The sequence below is a fragment of the Phycodurus eques genome, chromosome 10, assembly GCF_024500275.1.
Source record: "Phycodurus eques isolate BA_2022a chromosome 10, UOR_Pequ_1.1, whole genome shotgun sequence".
In the NCBI taxonomy this organism is placed as follows: Eukaryota; Metazoa; Chordata; class Actinopteri; order Syngnathiformes; family Syngnathidae; genus Phycodurus; species Phycodurus eques.
This window is the reverse complement of record NC_084534.1, coordinates 26,213,514-26,236,939: the sequence shown is the minus strand read 5'-3', so window position 1 is coordinate 26,236,939 and position 23,426 is coordinate 26,213,514. Positions and strand designations below refer to the sequence as shown.

Here is a 23,426-nt window from a genome sequence, read left to right as displayed (position 1 = left end):
TGATGTAAAAGCTACAGGAATAACACTATGTCATTAAATTTAGAAGCTCATCTAAAAAGACCTCGCACCAGAACTGGAGAGTCAGGTGGCGACTCTTCCCGATCTTCCAGGGGTTCCGTTTGTGTCTCCTCATCTCCTTGCTCCTGGATCGGGCACGTCTCGGGGGCAAAAAGGCTTTCTGTCGTTTGCTTCTCTTTAGCGAGACCCTCTGGGGCCTCGGCCTGAACCTCCACTGATTTGCTCTCAACAGGCGGGCTGTCGGGGTCGCTGTCAGCAGGTGGCTCCATCGGCTGGCTTTCCGTGGGACCGTCGTCGGACGGGCTGTCGAGCTGAGCGGCCTTCAGAGCCGCTGACAAGACCTGAACTTGAGCTGGGGGAGAACGGCGCGGCTCAGTCGGCATGGTCGCACAAACATGCGCTAAACCAGTTCTCCCAAATTAATCAGGAGTGCCACGGGAAGTCAATCAATCTCACTAACTTGGGTTGAAAATTATGTATTTACTAATTATAATGTACCGTTGTTTATTTAGCTATGCCAACGACGCATAGTGCCAGGAAGAACTAAATTTTCCACGAGATGGGGGAGGGTACAATTAATCTGTGTATTCACCTGTTGCCAGATTAATAGCTCTGTGTTAACTAAAAAGAAATAATTCACACAGACCAAATACATTTGTATGTAAATTGGGACGGGATCCTTCTATCAGTATATATACTTACTATATACTGTGACATTTTTCTGATGTCAAATATGTGCCTTGGTTAACACTGCGCTAAATGTAGTGCGTCCACTCACCTTGGACATCCGGGTCGTCCATGTGCGGCTGCAAACAGTCTAAGACCATCTGGATCTGGTCGCTGGTAGGCTTACCAGGGCTGGCCTTGGAACCTGGAGCGCTTCCGAAATCTTCCGCTTCTTTCTGCGTCTCTTTCCTCTTCTTGTCAATCATGTCCCCCATTTGACAGCTGAGCAGCTCCAGTTCGCCGCTGATGTCCGGTAGAGGAGGTCTCCAGAAGTGGAAGGAGTTAAAGTTCTCGTCTGCCTGCGTCGTCTCTTTGGCGTTCCTGGCGTTGTTGCCGACACGCAGCAAGCTGTCGAGCGCCTCTCCGTGAGCGAAGCTGTGGTTGTTGTCGTCGTAGTTCATCTCCTCGGCCGCCGGGATGTGCTCCGGCGACGGCGTGGCACGCCCATCTTGGTTGGGAGGCGTGTGAGCGATTGTTCGTTCCATGCGGTGGCTGCTGATGTCGATGCTGATGTTCAAGGAGCAGTCGCTAGAATATCAAACACACAGATGCTAAAAGCTTCCCAAAATCAAACTGGCTAATGCATGTTATCCAATTTATCTGGTTGTTAGTGTTCTAAAGCGTAGAATGCAATCAAGGATCAGTTACCAACACATTTATTTTCCACAATTTGCGAATTTGTGAAATGTTTTATTGACTAATTTTTGCTTTTCAGTCGACATAAGTGCACCATACTGTCTTATTTGTATATCTGTTGTTGACCAATACTAGCCACTCATGCCAGAGTAGCATCGGCACCACTTGCACACTGACTGAGGAGTATCTGCAACATTTGCACAATCGACATTGTCCCAGATTATCACGCTACTCGTCCCTTTAAACTGCATACACTCCTTGAAGTCTCGGTGCCCTTTGCACAAATGGTCATTGGATTTCTATATTAGCCATTCAAACTGCTCTAAGTGCTAGAGGACTCTGCATCTTTCTGCGCAATTGTCAAAAAATAAATAAAAAATAAAAAAACATATTTCTTTTTTTTTTTTTTTTTTTTAATTATAATTGTACCGGCATTACCAGATAACTAGCAACCCTTTATTGCTCAGTGACTGTTTTTCTCAATGTCTTTATGTCTCAAAAGTGTTCTCTGTCAATTGACTGTCTGTTGTCGTACTAGAGCGGCTCCAAATACCGGAGACAAATTCCTTGTGTGTTTTTTGGACATACTTGGCAAAATAAAAATGATTCTGACTCTGATTCTGATTAAGCGGGTACCCAAATTACCCACAATCGGGCCAAATTTGTGCATTTTCACTCCCTGGCTGTTATCAAAGTCATAAAGGCCTTATTCAAGGGATGTCTTGGAAAGATTATCCTGAGCGATTATCCTAAAGTTTAGAGTGTGTTAAAAAGCATTTTTTTCCCCTCACTGTTAAACCTGTTTAATATTTACAACCACAGTGTCACGTAAAAAGGAACGATAGCCAATCAGGAAGCGACCTATAACTCGCGGCATTGTTGGGACACAAACAGAGGAACAACTGGTTCTGTTGAGTGCTTGTTCAACATGTCTCACAAGTGATTCACAACAAAAATGTTGGTGAGCTTGGAACCACAATGTAGTTACCGGATAAGCTAACAGTAACCATAGCTGCTTCTTCTAAAACGTTCTTCATCTTTTTATTTTCCAGTCGCTGGACTCCTTTGTGGCACAATGCTGCATCTCACACGTCTGTCTTAGTACAGCGGAAATATCGCTCGTATGTGGTGTTGATCGTCTGGAGTACACCACACACACACTGTCAGAGCAGTAAGAACACACGTGGATTTGTTTCTTGTTCCCCTCTTTACCTGTCTGACGTGCACCTGGAAACATCAAGTAGCCCGTTGTCCTCTCTGAAGTGGAAGCCTGCGCTGGCCGGGTTGGCGAAGGTGGAGATGAAACGGCCCAGAGACTGAAAAGCAGCCTGCCGCACCTATATAAAAATAAGTTTTAACAACACTTTTGTCAGCTATTTTGCTTGATGGCACATATTTTTAAAAACCTAAAATGGGTGAAATTGCTGCAATTTAGCGGTGAAAAGCGGTGAATGCATGTGTGCCCTACCCAGCGGGACTGGTCGCTGATGAGGCTGATGAAGAGCGGAGACAACTTTGCACGTCGCACTTCAGGTGAGGTCGAATTGGAGACCATCATGAAGCACTCAGCGCAGGCTTTCCTGATGCCCCACAGGCTGTCTGAGCACAGGTCGAAGAACTTGGGAATCTATGTTAAAAGCAGTGGAGAGTGCCAAACAGAAACGTTTTTTTTAAAGATGCTTGTATACAAATAGTTGGGTCTGTGGTGCCCCATCAAGTGTGAAATTGAACAGCCAAGTAGGTGCTTTATCATCTGCCTATTTTTTGAAAAATGTGTCTGAGAGCGACCTATTCTACACTTCCTACCCACTGTTAAATAACAGGAGGGCTAATTAGTATAATCACCGCCCCTATAACGAGTTTGTCCGCCCATGACTTGATCAGCCAGGCTGAGAGAAGATCCAGAGCCACTTTCAAGTGACCACACGTGATTGCATGGTGAAGTCAATGCAGTAGACTGGGGATATACGCGTTTTGTGATAATCAACCTGTGTGTGACCTGTCACAAACATGTTATTAAAACACTTGGGAATTGTTTTAATTTGTGAAAATCACTGCATTGTATGTCTTCTTCTGGAAAGACCACTCTGTATCCAACGGTGTACGATAAAAGGATAAAATCAGAAGCGCAACATCTGGAGTAAAAAGTTGTTTTAAAAGTCCTCACCAGTAGCTTTTCTGTGGCCTCCTGACCCACAATTGAACAGAATTCTCCAAAATTGGCTGCGCAGACCTAAAATACAAGAGGTGGGGGGGGATCAGTAACACAATGAAGGAGTATACTTTACCCAACTGCCACACATCATCCAAGGAATGAACATTCCACAAGGAAAATAACAGGGATTTGCACACCAGGCTGATGTGCTGAACTAAATTAAGTCAGACTTGCATATTTATGACAAATAACTCCTACTAAATAGCTGCGTAACACACTCCCAGAGTAAAATTTTCTGTTGTCAAGGTCTCAAGCAAAATACATTAGTTACCTTGCGCACTTGAAAGAGTCTGGTGTCACTGCACAGGTCGCAGAAGCGTGGCAGTAAGAGATGCTCCACTGTGTCTTTGCTCAACATGGTCACCACTTTACACATTATCTGCACACAGACGCACAACATGAGGACACCGCGTAAGTCATGCTGACGTTTTTTCTCAATGGAAAATGTTGTCAAATTGTGAGAGAATGAGGGAAGGACGCATTTACGAAAATGCACAAAGTAGACTTCAGGAATTCAAATGGTTGAACAACTTGGAATTTGGAAGGTTTTAGTAAAAATATGGGAAAACATCGGCTAAAAACAGGGCTGGCTTTTTTTTGTGAGAATGAGTAAGAGAGCGATGGAGAAAATAGTTATTTGGATTAAGCCAAACTAGGAATTTATAGATGAAAGTAAAACTAAGGTTTGCTACGCTACTTTTGACTGTTTTTCTTTTGACTGAGTTACGAGCTAGACCGCTAAATTAGCTTCTCTCACTAGCCACTCGCTAAAAGGCACCCAATGCACAAACACAACACAGCACAAACAGTTAAGCAGTTAACAGTCAGCTGCTAACCTGAGCTCAAAGCAGGCAATGCTATTCTCATATCACTCACGAGGCCAGGCCTCACCTTTTAAAGCCACACACACACACACACACACACACACACACACACACACACACACACACACACTCAAAGTCACAGATATTAGTGTGGATCGTAGGATGGCGACCCCAACTGGACAACATTAATAATACCTGTACCTCAAATGCGCATTTTGTGGTTTAATAATCCATCCATCCATTTTCGGAGCTGCTTATCCTCACAAGGGTCGCGGGAGTGCTGGAACCTAACCCAGCTATCATCGGGCAGGAGGCGGGGTACACCCTGAACAGGTGTCCAGCCAATCGCAGGGCACATACAAACAAACAACCATCCGCACCCACATTCACATCTACGAGCAATTTAGAGTCTACAATTAACCTACCATGCATGTTTTTGGGATGTGGGAGGAAACCGGAGAGCCTGGAGAAAACCCACGCAGGCACGGGGAGAACATGCAAACTCCACACAGGCGGGGCCGGGGATTGAACCACAGTCCTCAGAACTGTGAGGCAGATGCTCTAACCAATCATCCAGCGTGCCGCCTGGTTTAATAATGCAAAATCTATTTCCATCCGGTTGCTTGATTAATCATTGGGATTAGAGTATAAAAATAACTGCAGCTTTAGATACAACCTTTATCAAAGTCACAAAGAATAGAAAAACACAATTTTCTTCACTAACATCACACAAACAATTATATGCTTTCATGTTTTTACTGAACACAACCTTTTAAAAGTCACACTGCAGGGTGAAAAGAGGCACGGCAGGTTTAACCAATGCCTCCAATCTCATCACATTGACCGGACTCTCGGCTGGCTGACTCCAGACTTTAATTACTCTTGGAGAAGTTAGAAAAATTACATCCATAAGTGCCATGAAACCATCTGTGGTGGACCTTGTAGTTATAAAAGTTCAAAGTCATAAAACTCTCTATGGCTAGAATTGTGTTGGAGTTACTTACAGCAACCGCCTCAATCTTGTAATCGTCGTCGCTGCTGGGTTCTGTGAGATCCAGCAGAACTGGACAAACTTTGGTCTCCATGTCGGCCTTTGAGATGAGGCCCTGCTCCAGCAGCACCAGCAGTGCCGCCTGGCTGGTCTTTCGCACCTGCAAAATACAGAGTGGACAGTTCGAAAGCATTTCTTAATCTTCAATTGAGTTTATTGAGACGCCATTACAAAAAAAATAAAAATAAATAAATACATTTAAAAAAAAATCACAGGTTTACAATCCTACCTGGTTGTTGGGATCGGTGAGGTACCGGACTACAATGGGTACCAAGTATCTGGAGAACGCGGCAGGGAAGTTGGGCCGACTCTCGTGTAAAAACATGGCGATGTTGGGGACCTGCTCCATCAGCTCGGCTCGCACGGTCGGCTCTGACAAGACGCACACACGCATTGATGTCATCTATGACGGTCACACGTAAAGCTCCAAACGGTAGTTGCAACTATACGCTGAAACCAACTAGTACATGAAATGGTATCTACCTCCATCTTCTGACATTCTGCCAACTGTCTCCATGACACTGATGAAGTCATTTTCATTATCGCTGAACTCACGAAGCACATCGAGCAGCCCGCGAGCCACGATCTGCCTAAAAATCAACAGGAGCGTCGGGTTAGTTGGGCCTGCCTACCTGCTGACAACCTGTGAGCGCAGGCAGCGTTAACACTGTCAGGCACAATACACTAACACATACACATTGCGAAATCAAATCGTCAAGCATGGAAAAGCTGGTTTATAACATCTAAAACTTTACGAAAAGAACAAAAGAGCATTGTTTCTCTGTGTGCTTTGTGTGGTCTAACCTGCAGGACAGAAGAGCGTCAATAATACATGGCGGCTATTGTTGTAACGGTAGACCCACATTCCGATCGGAAATAACCTACTATATTTGGAGTCTTCTGTCAATACTTTGCTTATTGTATGAAGCTCGTACAGATATGCCATGAGCACTCACACTGGAATGCAGATAGTCAAACGTAGCGCAGACTTGAACTTGGATGACGCGTCAATCTTGTCATACAAGACTATTTTGTGTTTTCACCATGAGAATAATAACTTCATGGACTGATAATTAGGGAAAATTAACCCCTTAGTGATTCTGACAACAGTTGATTTGTATTTTTTAATGACAGATTTACAATTTGTTTTACTGCCTTCCACAGCCTATTAAACTGGGCAAAGTAGTTTCTGCCAAGTTGTGAAACCCATTACGCCAATTGCTTTAAGATGAAGCAATGACAAAATTAACACGAAATAATTTTATTTCTCAATCAAATTCAAAATCCAAAAGTTTTTGATCAAATGTCAAGCTCTTCTCTTACCGTTAAAAAAGGGCAAAATGTACTGCCTAACAATCAAAATACAAAAATAACAGCAATTTGACACGGAAGAGTGAGCTGACAAGTTCACATTAAGGCTACAACTTTTTTTCCTATTTCCTGCCAGTGCAATCGGCACCCTGTCGATGATGCCATTTCCTACACCAGGGCTATCAAAACTCAAAGCACACTTTAAGGTCGCAGGCTGAACAGGATGAACATTTCTGAACAGACTAAAACTAAAAGGTTTTGGAACATAAATTTGAATCCAAACAGACAGGATACAGGCATGCTAGGAAGTCCAGCGTCAACTCCCTTTGCCGCTACACTATTCATCAGAGAATTATTATGGTTATGCGTTACCAAAGTTACACAGCGTTCAAGCCCCGTGTAGATGGAGCTATGGATTAATTGGGGGTAGCTTATTGCTTGGTAAGGCAGCTGTTGCGCTGCATTATAGGATTTGCAGTGTGTGTGGCCAGCGCTTCACATTGCGTCATTAAAAAGACGTGTTATGGAATCAGAGAAAAAGGCGCTTCCCAGTATGATGTGCTCTAGCTGCAATCACCATGACATGTTACCATGCCTCTTTAATGTCTGTTATTTTTGTACAGGAATGGCGTAATAGTTAAAGGGGTGTGTGTGTTTAGTGCTTGTAATAAGGTTAGTTGGTTCTCCAGATTACCTGTCCCACTTATTAGCAAGTGTGAAATTACAGTGTTCCCCTGTATATTTGAGATTTGCTACTCACAAATTCACAGATTTTTAATTATAAACCTTTTGTAGGGGGGGGCATCAATTACATGAAGATTTTTGCTATTGGTCCTGCCCTCCTACGAATAGCAGGGGAACAGTGTAAACAACTAAGTAAATTGGCGAAAAAGCACCATTCATTTGCAGTCTGGTTGCAAAGAGGCGAAGCACTGCATCAAAGCCAAAAGGTAAACAGAGCGGCGGGATTATCTGATATACCACATGATGCGAATGGGTACCCGCCCCCCCACCAAACTCTTACCTGTTAAAAACATTCTCACTGAAAGCGTACTTCTCTAGCCTCCCGAGCGGCGTCAAGTTGTCCTGGCCTGCGTCGAGGAAGGCCGTGATGCGGATGCTGTCGCATTCTGATCCATAGTCGTCGAATCCAACTGCAAGATGGACACAAAGTGTTCCTTTAGCGCCACTGAGCATGACATTCAATCACCAGTCCATTTTACAGTCCAACTGGATTTCATTGTGTTTCATAAACCTGCCGATTGCCAACAAACAGTCTGCAGAGCTGCTTGTAATAGCTCGGTGTAAACTACTGTAAAATACTGACAGTGTTAACTAATACTACAAGAATAAAGAATATTTAGAAAATTATAAAGATATCGTCAACATATTATCACAATGAAGTTGAAATTTGGTAAGAGTATATGTGTGATTTTACATGAATACATAATTGTATGATTGAGTATTATGGCCCCTACTAAATGTGAATTGTACTTCAAGAATTATGTTACACAATGAAGAGAATAAAGTCAAAATATTACAATAATAGTTTAAAAAGTTTATATGAGGATAAAATTAACATTTTATGAGAAAAAAAAGGTTGCGAATTAACACAAATAAAGTTGCAATATAGTACCAGGATAACCGCCACCCTGCGTAATTATACAATAGAATATTATGGCCCATAAAAAACATTACTATCATATAAATAGAAGAATGAAGGCAAAATATAAGAATAAAGGTGAAATATTATGAGAATAAAATTGGAATTTTATGAGAAAAAAAAAAACTGCATTTATGTGAACAAAGTCCAAAAATAATTACAGGTATAACCACCACTGTAAATAATGGTTCAAAATTAAAAAAATATGAATAATACGAGAACACAGTCAGAATTACAACAATGGAGTTATAATATCACAGGAATAGAGCTGAAATATGGCAAGAATAATATGAGAATTTTATAAGAAAAAAAATATGCCAATAGAAAACTTGTATTTTAATATGAGAATAATCACGACGATACGTAATTGTGCAAAGGAGTGTTCGGGCCACAATGAAAATCAAAATACAGTCACAGTTTGTCAAGGAAAAGTCATGAGAATAGAACAAACCAAATTATGACAATACTTCTTTTCATGAAAAATACAACTTTATTCTTGTAATATTCCAACTTTTTTTCGTATGTCAAGTACTCACAATCATCTAGATCGTCATGGCCGTCTTCGAAGTATAAAGATAGACCTGCAAAGATAAAACATGAAGGGGGAAATTAGTGGTCATCAATACACCAGCGCCTTACGCATCGCACAAAAATGGCTTCTTGGTCGACCACATTCATGACGTGGGGACAAAGTCTCCCTCAGTGAGAGAAGGCCGGGTGAATCAGCCTGCAAAAGCAACACTTTGTGAATGCAAATGAAACTGTCAGCGTAGCAGCGAGTAAGCAATTTCTCAACCAAATGGCATTTCCCAAATGTCTGAACTCTAACTTGGAACGCCTCTGGATTGTTCAGGCAGCGTTTAATTGAAATCAGGCACCGTGGGCCGACTGGGAAGTCCAACACCAACACAACAACAGATGCATGACTTCCAGTTGATAAGCACATCCACAAACCCTCGCGGGGAGAAGTAAGGTGTTGGCAGCTGGCGGTAAAATTATTATTATTTTTTTTAAATAAATAAATAATAATAATCTGATCAAGAGATTATGTTGTGGGTATTTGCCTTGCTGGTTAGAAACCGAGCAAGAATTCAGCTCCTGCGGGGAATCTCTAACACTCAACCTTCCTGAATTTGGATTACTGAGTTGTTCCCATGGTTACTTGTTATAGATATATAGCACTCTCGTATACAGCCAGTGGTACGGGCCAGCAGGTGTATGCAAGTAATTCTTTAAAATAAAAAATAAAAATATAAACAGTATAAATGTATACACATCTACAATACAGAAACATTTTACAGTTAATTCAAGATAAAAATGCAAATCAAACAAATCAAATCGGGGGAAATAATATATATATATTTGTTTTTGATGTGACCCAAAAGAGGGGCATAAAATTATATGCAAGTAACAGTAGTATTAGTAGACTTTGTTTCTTCTCATTCATCTATGTGGGCAAATTGAGAGCTTTAACCCCATTTGTCATTTTGACTTGTACCATGTTTGATTATCCAAAAAGTGTCAAAAAAAATCTTGATTAATATTGTTTAGAACTTATTAACTCAATTACTAACCACTTCAATCAAATTAAAACTAGAAAAAAAATATGTTTATTTAAACTTTCAAAATGGTCAGTTTATACCCGCAACATCACATGAGGGTTAGAATGTCTCTATGACTTTATGAACAAATGCCTCAAGTACATGAATAACTATGATTTTTCTCAAACACGTATGCCAACCAATCACAGGACACTTATTTACAGCCAAGCACTCACATTCACACCAATGGACAATTCTTCAATGAACCTGGAATGTGAGGGAAAGTTGGAATACTCGGAGGAAAACACAAGCACAGAGATTCGAAACATGAACCTCCAACTGTGATGTATACAATGCTTACCACTAGCCCATTGTGTTGCTGAATCACACTTATTTTTTGCCTCAACATGTTAAAGTACAAGCATAATATAAATGCGTGTGAGTTACACGACGAGGAATGTTACTCACACTACTAGATGACCTCTAATTCTGCAGAATTAACTGGTTTAAAATAACACTGTCAGCCAGTCTCAAGTGATCATGGCACATGGCGGTGAAGCTTACTGAAATATTCATGTGGTGTGTAGCTATCGAAATCGCGTACCCACAATACAATAGCAATACATTTGATGCGTTTAAATAAGCATTTGAAAGACCAATTCAATAGATGAGTGATTCTCAAAGGTTGCCACGGGCCCCACTAGCAGTGCTCATGTTAGTAGTATGTGAAGAATGACAGAATTGAATGTTTAAACTCTGCATGTTACAGTGGCTTAAATATTTCTTTAATCCAGTACAGTACATTTGTTAAGTACAATTCATTCATCTATCCATGCAGTTGTATTTAACTTTTAAATACAATGACAGTCACATTTAATCTTTTCTGTTTGTTTTCAACCCCAATTCCAATGAAGTTGGGACATTGTGTTAAACATAAATAAAAACTGAATACAATGATTTGCAAATCATGTTCAACCTATATTTAATTGAATACACAACAAAGGCAAGATATTTAATGTTCAAACTGATAAACTTGATTGTTTTTAGCAAATAATCATTAACTTAGAATTGTATGGCTGCAACACGTTCCAAAATAGCTGGGACAGGTGGCACAAAAGACTGAGAAAGTTGCGGAATGCTCATCAAACATCTGTTTGGAACATCCCACAGGTGAACAGGCTAATTGGGAACAGGTGGGTGCCATGATTGGGTATAGAAGGAGCTTCACTGAATTGCTCACTCATTCACAAGCAAAGATGGGGCAAGGTTCACCGCTTTGTGAACAAGTGCGTGAGAAAATAGTCGAACAGTTTAAGGACAATGTTCCTCAACGTACAATTGCAAGGAATTTAGGGATTTCATCATCTACGGTCCATAATATCATCAAAAGGTTCAGAGAATGTGGAGAAATCGCCGCATGTAAGCGGCAAGGCCGAAAACCAACATTGAATGCCCATGACTTCCAATCCCTCAAGCGGCACTGCATCAAAAACCGACATCAATGTGTAAAGGATATCACCGCGTGGACTCAGGAACACTTCACAAAACCAATGTCAGTAAATACAGTTCGGTGCTACATCCGTAAGTGCAACTTGAAACTCTACTATGCAAAGCAAAAGCCATTTATCAACAACACCCAGAAACGCTGCCGGCTTCTCCGCGCCCGAGCTCATCTAAGATGGACTGATGAAAAGTGGAAAAGTTTTTTGTGGTCCGACGAGTCCACATTTCAAATTGTTTTTTGGAAATTGTGGACGTCGTTTCCTCCGGGCCAAAGAGGAAAATAACCATCAGGACTGTTATGGACGCAAAGTTCAAAAGCCAGCATCTATGATGGTATGGGGGCTGTGTTAGTGCCAATGGCATGGGTAACTTGCACATCTGTGAAGGCACCATTAATGCTGAAAGGTACATACAGGTTTTGGAGAAACATATGCTGCCATCCAAGCAACGTCTTTTTCATGGACGTCCCTGCTTATTTCAGCAAGATAATGCCAAACCACATTCTGCACGTGTTACAACAGCGTGGCTTCGTAGTAAAAGAGTGCGGGTACTACACTGGCCTGCCTGCAGTCCAGACCTGTCTCCCATGGAAAATGTGTGGCGCATTATGAAGGGTAAAATACGACAACAGAGACACCAGACTGTTGAACAGCTGAAGCTGTACATCAAGCAAGAATGGGAAAGAATTCCACCTACAAAGCTTCAACAATTAGTGTCCTCAGTACCCAAACGTTGATTGAATGTTGTTAAAAGAAAAGGTGATGTAACCCAGTGGTAAACACGACCCTGTCCCAGCTTTTTTGGAACGTGTTGCAGCCATAAAATTCTAAGTTCATGATTATTTGCTAAAAAACAATCAAATTTCATCATTGTATTCTGTTTATTTACGTTTAACACAACGTCCCGACTTCATTTGAATTGGGGTTGTATGTGCAAATTTTATTCAATTTATGTGCAGTACATTTTAATTGAATACATTTTTATTTTCCTATATTTAAGTGGTGGTAATGTTTAAACTGTACATAATGTTACAGTGGCTTACAATAATATTGAGTAATAGAGGTGCCACAATTAATCGAATAAGCAACAACTAACCGATCATCAAACTAACCGACAACTATTTTGATAATGGACTTGAGTAATCATTTAATACATTGTTTTAAATTAAACAATGTATTAATTAATTTAAAATTGTCCAAATCCTCGGAATTTCAGCCTCTCAACAGTAAACATTCTCAGATTTCTGTAGTACTCCGTGAAAGCATATTATCTTTGTTTGAGCAAAATAATACATTTGCAAACATCTGTTTTTACTTTGGAAAATAATGATCAACATGTTGTCTATTTTCTGATATGTTACAGACCAAACCAGTAAAGCAACTGAATCATACATCAATTATGTTAGTCCTTTTTCCGCACCGACAATTTGAAATAGCGTCCTGTTTTTTTTTTTTTTTTTTTTTTTTTTAAATAAAGGGATGGAAAAGTTAGTTTAAAAAAAAAATCTAATTCATTAATAACATAAATTAACGCGTGAATCGACAATTTAAATAATCATAAATTGCAGCGCTAATTGAGTGTCATTTTCAGGAATAAAGCTTCTGCCTCATTTTTGACAATAACTACACTACTTGTATTATTTTAATGTCGGTCATGAAGACCTAAGCATTCACTGAGTGTGTACTTGGTCTAAAAAGAGATTAGATAGATAGATATCATCCATTCCTTACCGGTGAGGGAAATTATGACGTCACAGCAGCTATACTGACACATATACACTCGAATTATTAATATCTAAACGACCAATTAAGTTAGAACACAAACAAGGAGACATTAAGACAACATTAAGGTGGGATTAAAATAAATGGAAATCTAATTTAAAATGAGGACTTGTGTGACTTGACAAAGACTCGACGGATTTCTGATGCAAGAAAGCAAAAGGCGTAAAAGAAAAATGACAAGAAACTTGTGGCTAATGCCAGTGTTTACAGCTGGCCATCGTACTAGGGAATGTGCTTCGAATAGAAAAACAACTCGCACAAGACTGAACATGTACGGGATCGTCACACTCGGGGTGTTTTGTTTGCTGAAGCCACGGAGCAATGTCGGTAAATAACAATATTTGGCCTGACTATGATTTGGTCATCTTATGGCTGAAAATGACTTTAGCATTCAAGGCTAACTTTAGCTAGGTCAACACGCTAGCGTCTGCTATAGCAACAAATGGCTGATAAATGCAATATAGACACGCGGATGTGTTATTCATGTTGTTTCACGGGGCTATCAGTGCGTAGAAAGTAGTTGTAGTGATGAATGCTTCTATAAAGAGAGACATTTCAACATCCCCGGTTAGCTTTTGTTAGCCGACTGGCTAGTGTTATTGCTAAATTCGCTAAGGCGATTCGGTCCAGCCCTTTCGCTTGACGCGACTCGCCCACCGCAAGCAACCGGAATCCAGCCCTTTTTAGTCACCAAATGGTAGGCGTTCAAAAAAGAAAAGAAAAAACGAAAACATTAAGTTCCAGAGTGGCCCATTTACCTGCCATGTTGAGTATCGGCTCGGCTGTGCGGGCTGGACGCCGTCCCGTGTGGACTGTCACCAGGCACTCAGCTGTCACTCAAAAAAAAAAAAAAATGCAAAAAGGACTTCCTTGAATGTACTTCCTGTGCACGATATCGATGATGGTACTCATCAGTTTGGGAACAAAGTCGACATATTTCGTAGGCGAGTTGGAGGGCTTTTGTGTTCGAACTTCGAGTGGAGCTCTCCAGCGAACTATTAAAAAAATAAAAAAATTAATAAAAAATTGCAGGAGTCACGTGACCGCGCGCAGTAGTTCCAAGATGGAGACTGGAGTGCGCGGTGCTACTTTCGCTACTTAGCTACTAGCCTCATCATCACAATTATTATCACACCATGTGAGCAAGGACCTTTCATTAAGTCCCAGTTCCTTCTTCGTTTGAGATCTTTCCAACACCGACGAAGTAAACAGGAGTCGTCTTTGTCCCCCTAAAAATATATAATATATATATATATATATTGAAGACAAGTAGGCTAAGGAGAAGTGGGGAGAGAACCAAAAGTGCAAATGAAGAGCAAGTCAATGTAAAACAGGAAGCAGCTATGGCGTTAAGAGAGTTAAAAGTCTGTCTTCTGGGGGTAAGTGAGCAGCTCTTTGTCATAAAACATCTCCCTCGTCCGCTTTTTCCATGCGTTGTTGTTGTTGTTGTACATGTTGCATCAGAAGTGGCCTTCATCAGTTTATGCAAGTCTTTTTAGGCTCGACTCACATGCGATCCGAATGGAGAAATCTGTTAAAATTGTAGATCCTTTAAAGTCACAAAAGTGGCACAGCACAAGAGATAGCTGATTAGCTCATGTGCTATTTGTTTGAAACTACATACTGCAAAAATCTTCCACGTTTAACTCATCCTCATATTAAACGCATCAGATTACGGTATGTTTAAAAAGTGGAGATGGAAAAAGTCATCGAATTCTGTACTTAAGTAGAATTACAGATATTGTGTAAAAAAAAAAAAAAAAAAAAAAAATACAGATTCTGAAATGTAACCCAAGTAAAAAAAGTAACATAATTGTTCCTGTCAGTGACATATAATATCAGTTTGGATAGAACTTGAAACAACAACAAAAGAAACTGGATACAAAATAGTTTCGATCTTTTATCAGCTGCTTTTATTTAACTGCAGCACTGGCCGTGCTTAGATGAAAGCATGCATCACTGGACCCAGCATTGCTAAAACTGAAATTCTGACAGGATAATTACTAATGAACTGACAGCAGGTCCTGCATTAGCACCTGGTTATGTTTTAACAGATGTGTAGCTAAGGACAACAACTGAAAAAAAAAACATCTTACATCTGTGTTTTTTTTTTTTTTTTTTTTTTTTTTTTTTTGATTGGACGGACAGTTTTTGAACGCCAGAAGCTGGTAGTTTTTAGGCTTCCGCAAAACACAATGCATTGGCCACAAATTATTCCTGGAGTCGGCAACATCAAACCATTCTCTTAAATAAGGCCATGGATGGGGAATACCTTGCTTCTCAGAAACTGTAGCGTCATTGTCGCGAATACTTCCTGGTTAACGTTCCTCCACGTCTCTGTTTGTTGACCCCAACATCTCAGTCACGGTTGAATTTACCACTCTTGTCTTTTTTCGTTTAAAAAAAAAAAAAAAAAGTTTTTTTTTTTTTTTTTACATTGTTTCGTCGTCTTTGGTAGCTGAAAAAGTAACGGGCCTATTATCTGCTGATACTGTGTCCTGATCTGATACCACAGTAACCATTATGAGGGAAAAACATGAGAGGGTGTCCAAAAAAATAACTACTTAAGAACAATAATAAAGTATTTGTACTTTACTTCCCACCACTGTAAGTAAGTAAATTGTATTTAAATAGCACTTCTCACAGAGAGGACTCACAAAGTGCTTCACATGGATGAAATCCAAAATCAAAAACATTATACAGTTAAACCAGTAAAATACAAATAAGAACAATCAAGTCTCAGTGGAATGCTTACCTAAACAAATGTGTTTTAACTGCTTTTTAATAAAGTCCACAGAAGACGCAGCTCTTAGCACAATTGAAAGTGCGTTTCACAATTTGGGAGCAATGAACTGCAATGCTTTAATCACCTTTAGTTTTAAATCTTGTGTGAGGCACTTTGCAAAAGGAGGTCAGCAGACCGCAGTGACCTAACAGGACAAAACGTTCTCAAATGTCTCAGATAAGCGAGACCAGAAGTGTGGCAAAAAAAATAATAATAATGAGCACTGTATAGACTAACCCAAATTCCAAGGAAGTTGGGACATTGTGTTAAACATAAATAAAAACAGAATACAATGATTTGCAAATCATGTTCAACCTATATTTAATTGAATACACTACAAAAACAAGATATTTAATGTTCAAACTGATAAACTTGATTGTTTTTAGCAAATAATCATTAATGTAGAATTTTATGGCTGCAACACGTTCCAAAGCTGGGACAGGTGGCAAAACGTTGAGGAATGCTCATGCAAACACCTGTTTGGAACATCCCACAGGTGAACAGGCTTTGTGAACAAGTGCGTGAGAAAATAGTTAAGGACAATGTTCATCAATGTACAATTGCAAGGATTTTCGGGATTTCATCATCTACGGTCTATAATATCATCAAAAGGTTCAGAGAATCTGGAGAAATCACTGCATGTAAGCGGCAAGGCCAAAAACCAACATTGAATGCCCGTGACCTTCGATCCCTTAGGCGTTACTGCAGCAAAAACCAACATCAATGTGTAAAGGATATCACCACATGGGCTCAGGAACACTTCACAAAACCAATGTCAGTAAATACAGTTCGGCGCTACGTCCGTAAGTGCAACTTGAAACTCTACTATGCAAAGCAAAAGCCATTTATCAGCAACACCCAGAAACGCCACCCAGAAAGAATTCCACCTACAAAGGTTCAACAATTAGTGTCCTCAGTTCCCAAACGTTTATTGAATGTTGTTAAAAGAAAATGTGATGTAACACAGTGGGAAACATGACCCTGTCCCAGCTTTTTTGGAACGTGTTGTAGCCATAAAATTCTATGTTAATGATTATTTATTTGAACGTTAAATATCTTGTCTTTGTAGTGTATTCAATAAAATATAGGTTGAACATGATTTGGAAATCATTGTATTCTGTTTTTATTTATGTTTAACACAATGTCCCAACTTCATTGGAATTGAGGTTGTATATATTCTGGTGCACATTCTACTTTTTGTGCGTGTTTCTTTGCAGGAAACTGGTGTTGGCAAGTCAAGTATCGTGTGGAGATTTGTGGAGGACAGCTTTGACCCAAACATCCTACCAACTATTGGGTAAGTTGCACATTACAGGGCGGGAAAAGATCTACAGCTCCTGTTTTTATTTGGTTTATTTTATTAGCCACCGCTAATCTGTGAAGCCAACAAAACTCAATACAGCTCTACTTAACCTTTTGCTTTGTTTGCTTTCCAATCATTAGCTCAAGTGCTTGAATTTGACCTTGGGAAAAGGGTGTGAACCCTTAAGGCTTCTTCATACTCGCGCGGGTGGCGACCGCGCTGACGTCACTCCGGCTAGCCCGCACGCAGTTTGCCTTTATACTCGAGCGCAACCCAGGCGCGCTGTTTTGAAAATGTCCTGCAGTTCTCCTCCAAGTCAGGGGTGTCGCCACAGCTGGTATGCTGGTATAGGCTCGGACAACACAGGGTGGCATTTCCTCTGCATTTTATGGCCATTTCCGGTAGCCATTTTTCCTTTCCTTTCTGGAACAAGGAACAAAGCAACAGCAATGGCGACCGTGGAACAGTGCCTGCTAAAACAAATTGACCTAGATGACACGTTTACTTGTACTTCAAAATCGATCAAGAAGGCGGCGGTGTCGGTGGTATGTGGAACCAAGGGGAAAGCTGAGTACGTCATCACACTATGTGACTAAAATGGACCAATTCTGCGCACGGCGACAATTTGCAAGAAACAAACAACAAAGACACAAAGTCTGGGATGTATTTCAACATTTAATAGGTGTAATTCTTTTGCTATGTGTGTTCAGTTTAATTTAGTTAGGGGGTGCCGCCCAGGATCATAATTGTCGCAATCACAGCGTGCATGACATCACTCATGTTAGCAACAAACTGATTTTAAAAGTAAACAAGCAACTGTAGTTTTCTAACAGTCAATAGTTTGTCTGTTGGCGAGTAACACATAGCATAAAGATTGGTTCGATTTAGTTTCAAGAAACGTTTATTGTTTAAATCATAATACTTACAATAATAGTAGAGAAGCATAACATGCTTCTCGTTAATTCTAGTTATGATTGTGATTATTATTACCTTTTTTCACAGATTGGCTGGTGCCTTGTAGTGAAGTGTCCATTTTTTGTCTTCCCAAATATGGTTTCATTCCCAATAAATTGCTACTGCAATTAAAATGAAAGTCTCATAAATACATGTTATGATGTGCGTTTTCTTCTCTTATGTTTTGTGATGTATCAACAGGGCATCTTTTATGACCAAGACAGTACAATACCAAAACGAGCTGCACAAGTTCCTCATTTGGGACACAGCAGGACAGGAGCGGGTTAGTATCTTTCACTCAAAGCCTTTGCTTGTCTGTTTTATTTAAATGTATTAACATATAGTCTACACAAGTGTTGTAAACACATACTGATTATCGGGACGGATTTTACCATATTTTACCGCAGCAAAGGCCAGATTATCAGATGTGTAAAAGATTATCCTGATGTGTTCATAAGCACACACTTCCTGACTCCCCTGTTCCGCCCAAACCCCCCTTTTCATGTGTGTGGGTGTTCTCACATCGCCAAAGTCAGTTGTCATATTAAGAATTGGTATGTGTGTACTGTGTACCCCTGCTTTAGTATTTAGCCTCTTTGGTTTTCAAATGGCTGGGAATGTGCACGTCTGCTTTATTTCTGGCAGGGGGCAACATTTCCTTTCTGTGAGTCAAACGTTCAAATTTCTTCTCTTGAATCGATACACCAGAAAGATGTGACAAATATGATTTTCTTGACAACATACAGGAGATGTAGGGCTGATTTAAAAATAAATTAAAAAGTAATATTGTTATTTTAATGTCTCATCAGAGAGAACCTGATGGTGTAAGGAGCCTCTCTCACATTTGATTCCTCTATTTTTGCACCTGCACAATACTTCCCCATTTCTGTGCTAGCCTTTTTCTTTCTTGTCCTGCTTTGGACATTGTCATCCTCTCCTGAGAGGAGAGATGAGAGGCAGCTCGTCCTTTATTCTCCTCCTCCTCCTCCTAGGGGGACTTGTCTCCTTTGCGGCCTTCAGGGGACATAAATGTGGCCGCAGGTTAAGATAAGAGAAGATGATGAAACCCAAGCTGGCTCTTTTCCTGTCGTGTGTCAAAGTCACTGTCACTTTCTTGTTCTTCTGTTGGATGAATGCTCTTTCTATCGAGCAATACCGGTTTACTTTAAATAGCAACAAAGTTCAGTATCCCCAAGTCAATTCCGATTTGATTTTCACTCCGTATTCCCTGCGTTCCTTGCTCATTCTCGTGTGGTCTCTCGTGGTTTCCCGAGTGGCTCTGAAGCCTTTTTTTGGATCAGTGGCCTTGGAGCTCACGCTTGTCAAAAGTGTATGAATCTTTACGTGTATTTGGTATACTTTGTATATGTTATAGTCTTTTTACACTCTATTGTAAATTAGTTGTCATGCGAAAAGGGCACACAGTTAAAAGACATGCCACTATTAATCTTTCAAGTAATGCAATGGATGTTTGATTCATTGCGGGTGTTCATATTTTACTGAGCAGTCAGATCCATTCCTATGGAAGCAGTGAGCACTACACACAGGGAAATTGTTCAAAATTATAAAAATGAAATGATGATTGTAGTTTGCAACAACAAAATGTATATTTTATTTTATTTATATATGTATAAATACAGCGGTGCCTTGACTTACGACTTGAATTCATTCTGTGACCATGCTCGTAATTCAAAAACTCATCTGAAATTATCTTTCACCATTGAAATGAACGGAAATGACAATCCGTTCCAGCATCCCAACAAAATGTTTGTTTTTAATAAGAAAAATCACACTCTACAATATTGCACTTTATACATGCACACATACGGTAATTACATAATTCAATACAATGTAAAGAAAAGTGAACAGTTTTTGCCACTTTTTTTTTTTGCTACAACTTAATGAACATTGCGCTGCGTCTTCTGGTCTGCGTGCCCTCGCCACCTAGTGGCAGTATAATACAGACGTCCGGATATACGTGAAGAGTACGATCACAATTGCTCAGTAAGCTGCAGTAATATTAGTTGTTCTTTGCAGAGAATAAAGAATATATGCCTGTGAGTATTGTTATATTATCTTTCTAAGTGTCGCTGATATTTGTGTTCAAATAGCCGTTGCTTAAATAGTTATAACACAGATGCTATTCGTTAGCCCGTTTATGGGGTTTTTGCATTGAGTTTCACTTTTTCTACTGAACTACTGAAATGAGTGAACTTTTTTTTTTCTCAGCCCATGTTCTAATTTATTGAGATACACCTGTATATATTTTTGGTTTGGTTGCCTGTGATTGAATCCAAGGTGCGCTGAAATGGAATTGACTAAATTCAAATCATCAAAACGTGTCAATAAGTAGAAGCGCCTGCCTTGCCAGAGAATTTGGTTTCGATTGAGCTGAGGTTTGTGATGAATTAGGGATCAAACGCATATTCTTTTCCATTCAAGTCACATTTGTGGCAGCTCTCTGACATTCTGCTCATCTTTCTCTTGATGACTTCCATATGCTTGAGGTTCTTTTGAATTAAAAGAGCTCCCTTGTACGAGGCCAGAACAATGTGTGGTTTTATAAGAGGGCTGTTACGGCGTTTCTGTCCGAATTTTTGGGTTTGTTACAGTTGGTTTATTTAGTTGAATAAAACCCTACTAAGGCATTAGCTAGAACCCATATAAAAAGAAAAGTGCCTGACAGTATGGATAAATACTAGTGATTTTAGAAGCCTCTGTTTCTACCAAACTATAATTTTTTTCTCCATGTATTGCTTTTTCATATATATTCATATTGTTCTTGTCCTCCCGTAGTTTCGAGCTCTGGCACCAATGTACTACAGAGGCTCTGCAGCGGCCATCATTGTTTATGACATCACAAAAGAGGTATTGTTTGTATTCCCAGCTACCAATCCTTGTGTTCAGATTGTAGTGTCTTGCTTCTTTGTCTTTGAGTAGCACATGAGTTTACAGACTAAATTCTGCAGTAGGTGTGTTGTGGACCATTGGTTCTGATCCATATAAAGATCTCCTTGACTAAGGTCGAAGCTGTCTCCACTGAGTGGCAGATCCTTCCCGCAGCTTTAGTTCAAATTTCTGTGGAGGGAAAAGTTGACGCGTTTTGGAAAGTGGCGCCTGATGCCTCTCATTTTCTCTGCCTGTTAACTATAAAGTTTCAGCCAGTCGCAAATTATCCTAGCTTAGCAACGAAAGACAGAAAACAGGAGGGAAACTTGCTGGCTTAACTTCCTTCATTGACACCAAATTTCACCCCGCTGGCGACTAAGCAACAATTGTTCGTGTAAAAACAATTATTGCCAACTTTTACAGGCGTAGGGGGAGTTTTTTGCTTATCTTTTGTTTTTGCACTGGGCGCAATGACGAGATACCGTTACTGTAAGCTTGTCAAAGTGCAATACCTGTCGCTTGCTTGTGCCATCAGGAATCCTTCCAAACGTTGAAGAACTGGGTGAAGGAGCTGCGTCAGCACGGCCCTCCCAATATCGTGGTGGCCATCACTGGCAACAAATGTGATCTGTCGGACGCCAGGTGAGCCTCTAAGAAATGGACAAATCTAGATACAGTGATGCCTACGATTTAGTCAAGTACAATCTGTTAAGTGACGCTGGTCTGCCTCCAATTTATTAAAATTTTAACACAACAATTCCCATTGATATGAATTATATTTGGAATACAATGGACTTCCACCTATTTGCGGGGCACTATTCACAAATCCACCTATTGTTTTTTTCTGCTGCCTCTTAAGATGCACAAGATGGCACAGAAGTCCTGGGCAAAAGGAAAGTAGTAATTGTGTCAAAAATACAGAACAGCAGGCTATGTTCAGAAAAACTTGGTCGATACTGGCTCCAGCACAGTGTCCTATAAACAATGAATGGGAACAAAAAAAGAATGTTGGTCAATTTTCTGATCTTTCAGGCATTTGACATATGAGGCTTTTCTGTATGCCTTGAGTTGTTTGCCTTGAGGATGGAGCTCATCCGAGAAATGGGCAAAGCGCCTTTGTATCTTTAACTGCATAGTTACAAATGAATCTGTCTTGGTCATGGTTGAAACTGCACAATCTGTGTGTGTGTTGAACATGACCATTTTGACACGCACCGGTTACAGGGAAGTCTTGGAGAAGGACGCCAAAGACTACGCCGACTCCATCCATGCCATATTTGTCGAGACCAGTGCCAAGAACGCCATTAACATCAACGAGGTGTTTATAGAGATAAGTGAGTGTTCCTTGAGACTTATACAAAAATAAGACCCTTAGTGTAGTGGGTTGCGCACATATCAATAACTCGATCATTTTCCTTCCCTTCTGATCAAAGTCGGCAAAGGCCTGATTGTCGGATGTCTCAAAGATTACATACACTGAGCGATTATACTGCGGTGTTAAGAATGAGAGCAACTGTCGGTGGTGCTTTTGTCATACATGTGGTGTGCCGTGTTTGCCACTACGAGTACACCACATACGATAAGAAGAGTAAGCCCGAACCCTTTTTTTTTTTTTTTTTTTTAAACCCTCATCGTGTGTGAGGTCTTTCACAATTTATGAGGTTAAAACTCAGTATGTGAGTACCCCTGCTGAAGAAGCCCAGTGAAGTCAATGTCTATAAACACGAATATTGACTGAGCTTTACTTCAAGTGTACATGGTGTGGATCAATGTGTTTCTCCACACAGGTAAGCGCATCCCAGTCGCAGGCGCGGGAACGTCGGGAAAAGGTTTCAAACTGGGGCGACAAGAATCAGAGTCTCGCAGGACGTGCTGCTGATGACACCGGTGACTATTTGTGACGTTTCCCTAACCTCATCCTTCCATTGTATAGCTATCAACACGAGCATGAGGAGCGACAAAAACAATGCACGAGAAATGGGTTTTTGAAGTGACAGAAGAAAGTCTACAAATAATCTGGTTGGTGTCGCTGGTTTGTCATCTCCCACCCATAAGACATACGAGAGTGATTATTTTTTATAGTGCTTAAATTATTGTTTTTAATAATTATTTCTCAACTTCATAATATTGACTTTTCTCTGCAATCTGTAATTTTGTATTATTGATTCCTCATGTTGGAAAAAGCTCATGTCAACTGCAAATACAGAAATTGATTTACAAATGTGA

The 23,426-nt window shown here is 40.2% G+C and overlaps 2 protein-coding genes across 3 annotated transcripts in view; one reads left to right on the top strand and one right to left on the bottom strand.

The window, feature by feature from the left end:
• Positions 1-14,654, bottom strand: part of ppp4r1l (protein phosphatase 4, regulatory subunit 1-like) — a 20,985-nt gene extending 6,331 nt beyond the window's left edge. Inside the window, exons 1-12 of the mRNA XM_061687089.1 lie at positions 14,028-14,654; positions 8,981-9,025; positions 7,806-7,935; positions 5,954-6,060; positions 5,700-5,842; positions 5,424-5,570; positions 3,867-3,974; positions 3,548-3,613; positions 2,849-3,007; positions 2,593-2,717; positions 797-1,272; positions 69-370 (exon numbers count right to left, since the gene is read on the bottom strand). Coding sequence (XP_061543073.1) covers positions 69-370; positions 797-1,272; positions 2,593-2,717; positions 2,849-3,007; positions 3,548-3,613; positions 3,867-3,974; positions 5,424-5,570; positions 5,700-5,842; positions 5,954-6,060; positions 7,806-7,935; positions 8,981-9,025; positions 14,028-14,034 — 1,815 coding nt within the window. The 5' untranslated portion in view covers positions 14,035-14,654. The remainder of the gene's footprint in view (positions 1-68; positions 371-796; positions 1,273-2,592; positions 2,718-2,848; positions 3,008-3,547; positions 3,614-3,866; positions 3,975-5,423; positions 5,571-5,699; positions 5,843-5,953; positions 6,061-7,805; positions 7,936-8,980; positions 9,026-14,027) is intronic.
• On the top strand, positions 14,140-23,426 carry rab22a (RAB22A, member RAS oncogene family). Of its 2 annotated transcripts, XM_061687091.1 has the most exons (7): positions 14,140-14,648; positions 17,272-17,351; positions 18,513-18,594; positions 21,108-21,179; positions 21,736-21,842; positions 22,425-22,534; positions 22,988-23,426. In XM_061687091.1, the coding sequence occupies exons 1-7, from the start codon at positions 14,613-14,615 to the stop codon at positions 23,077-23,079; spliced, it is 579 nt and encodes a 192-aa protein (XP_061543075.1). In that variant the 5' UTR covers positions 14,140-14,612; the 3' UTR covers positions 23,080-23,426. The 2 variants fall into 2 exon arrangements, with proteins under 2 accessions (XP_061543075.1, XP_061543074.1); XM_061687090.1 differs by lacking the exons at positions 14,140-14,648; positions 17,272-17,351 and adding an exon at positions 17,795-17,928.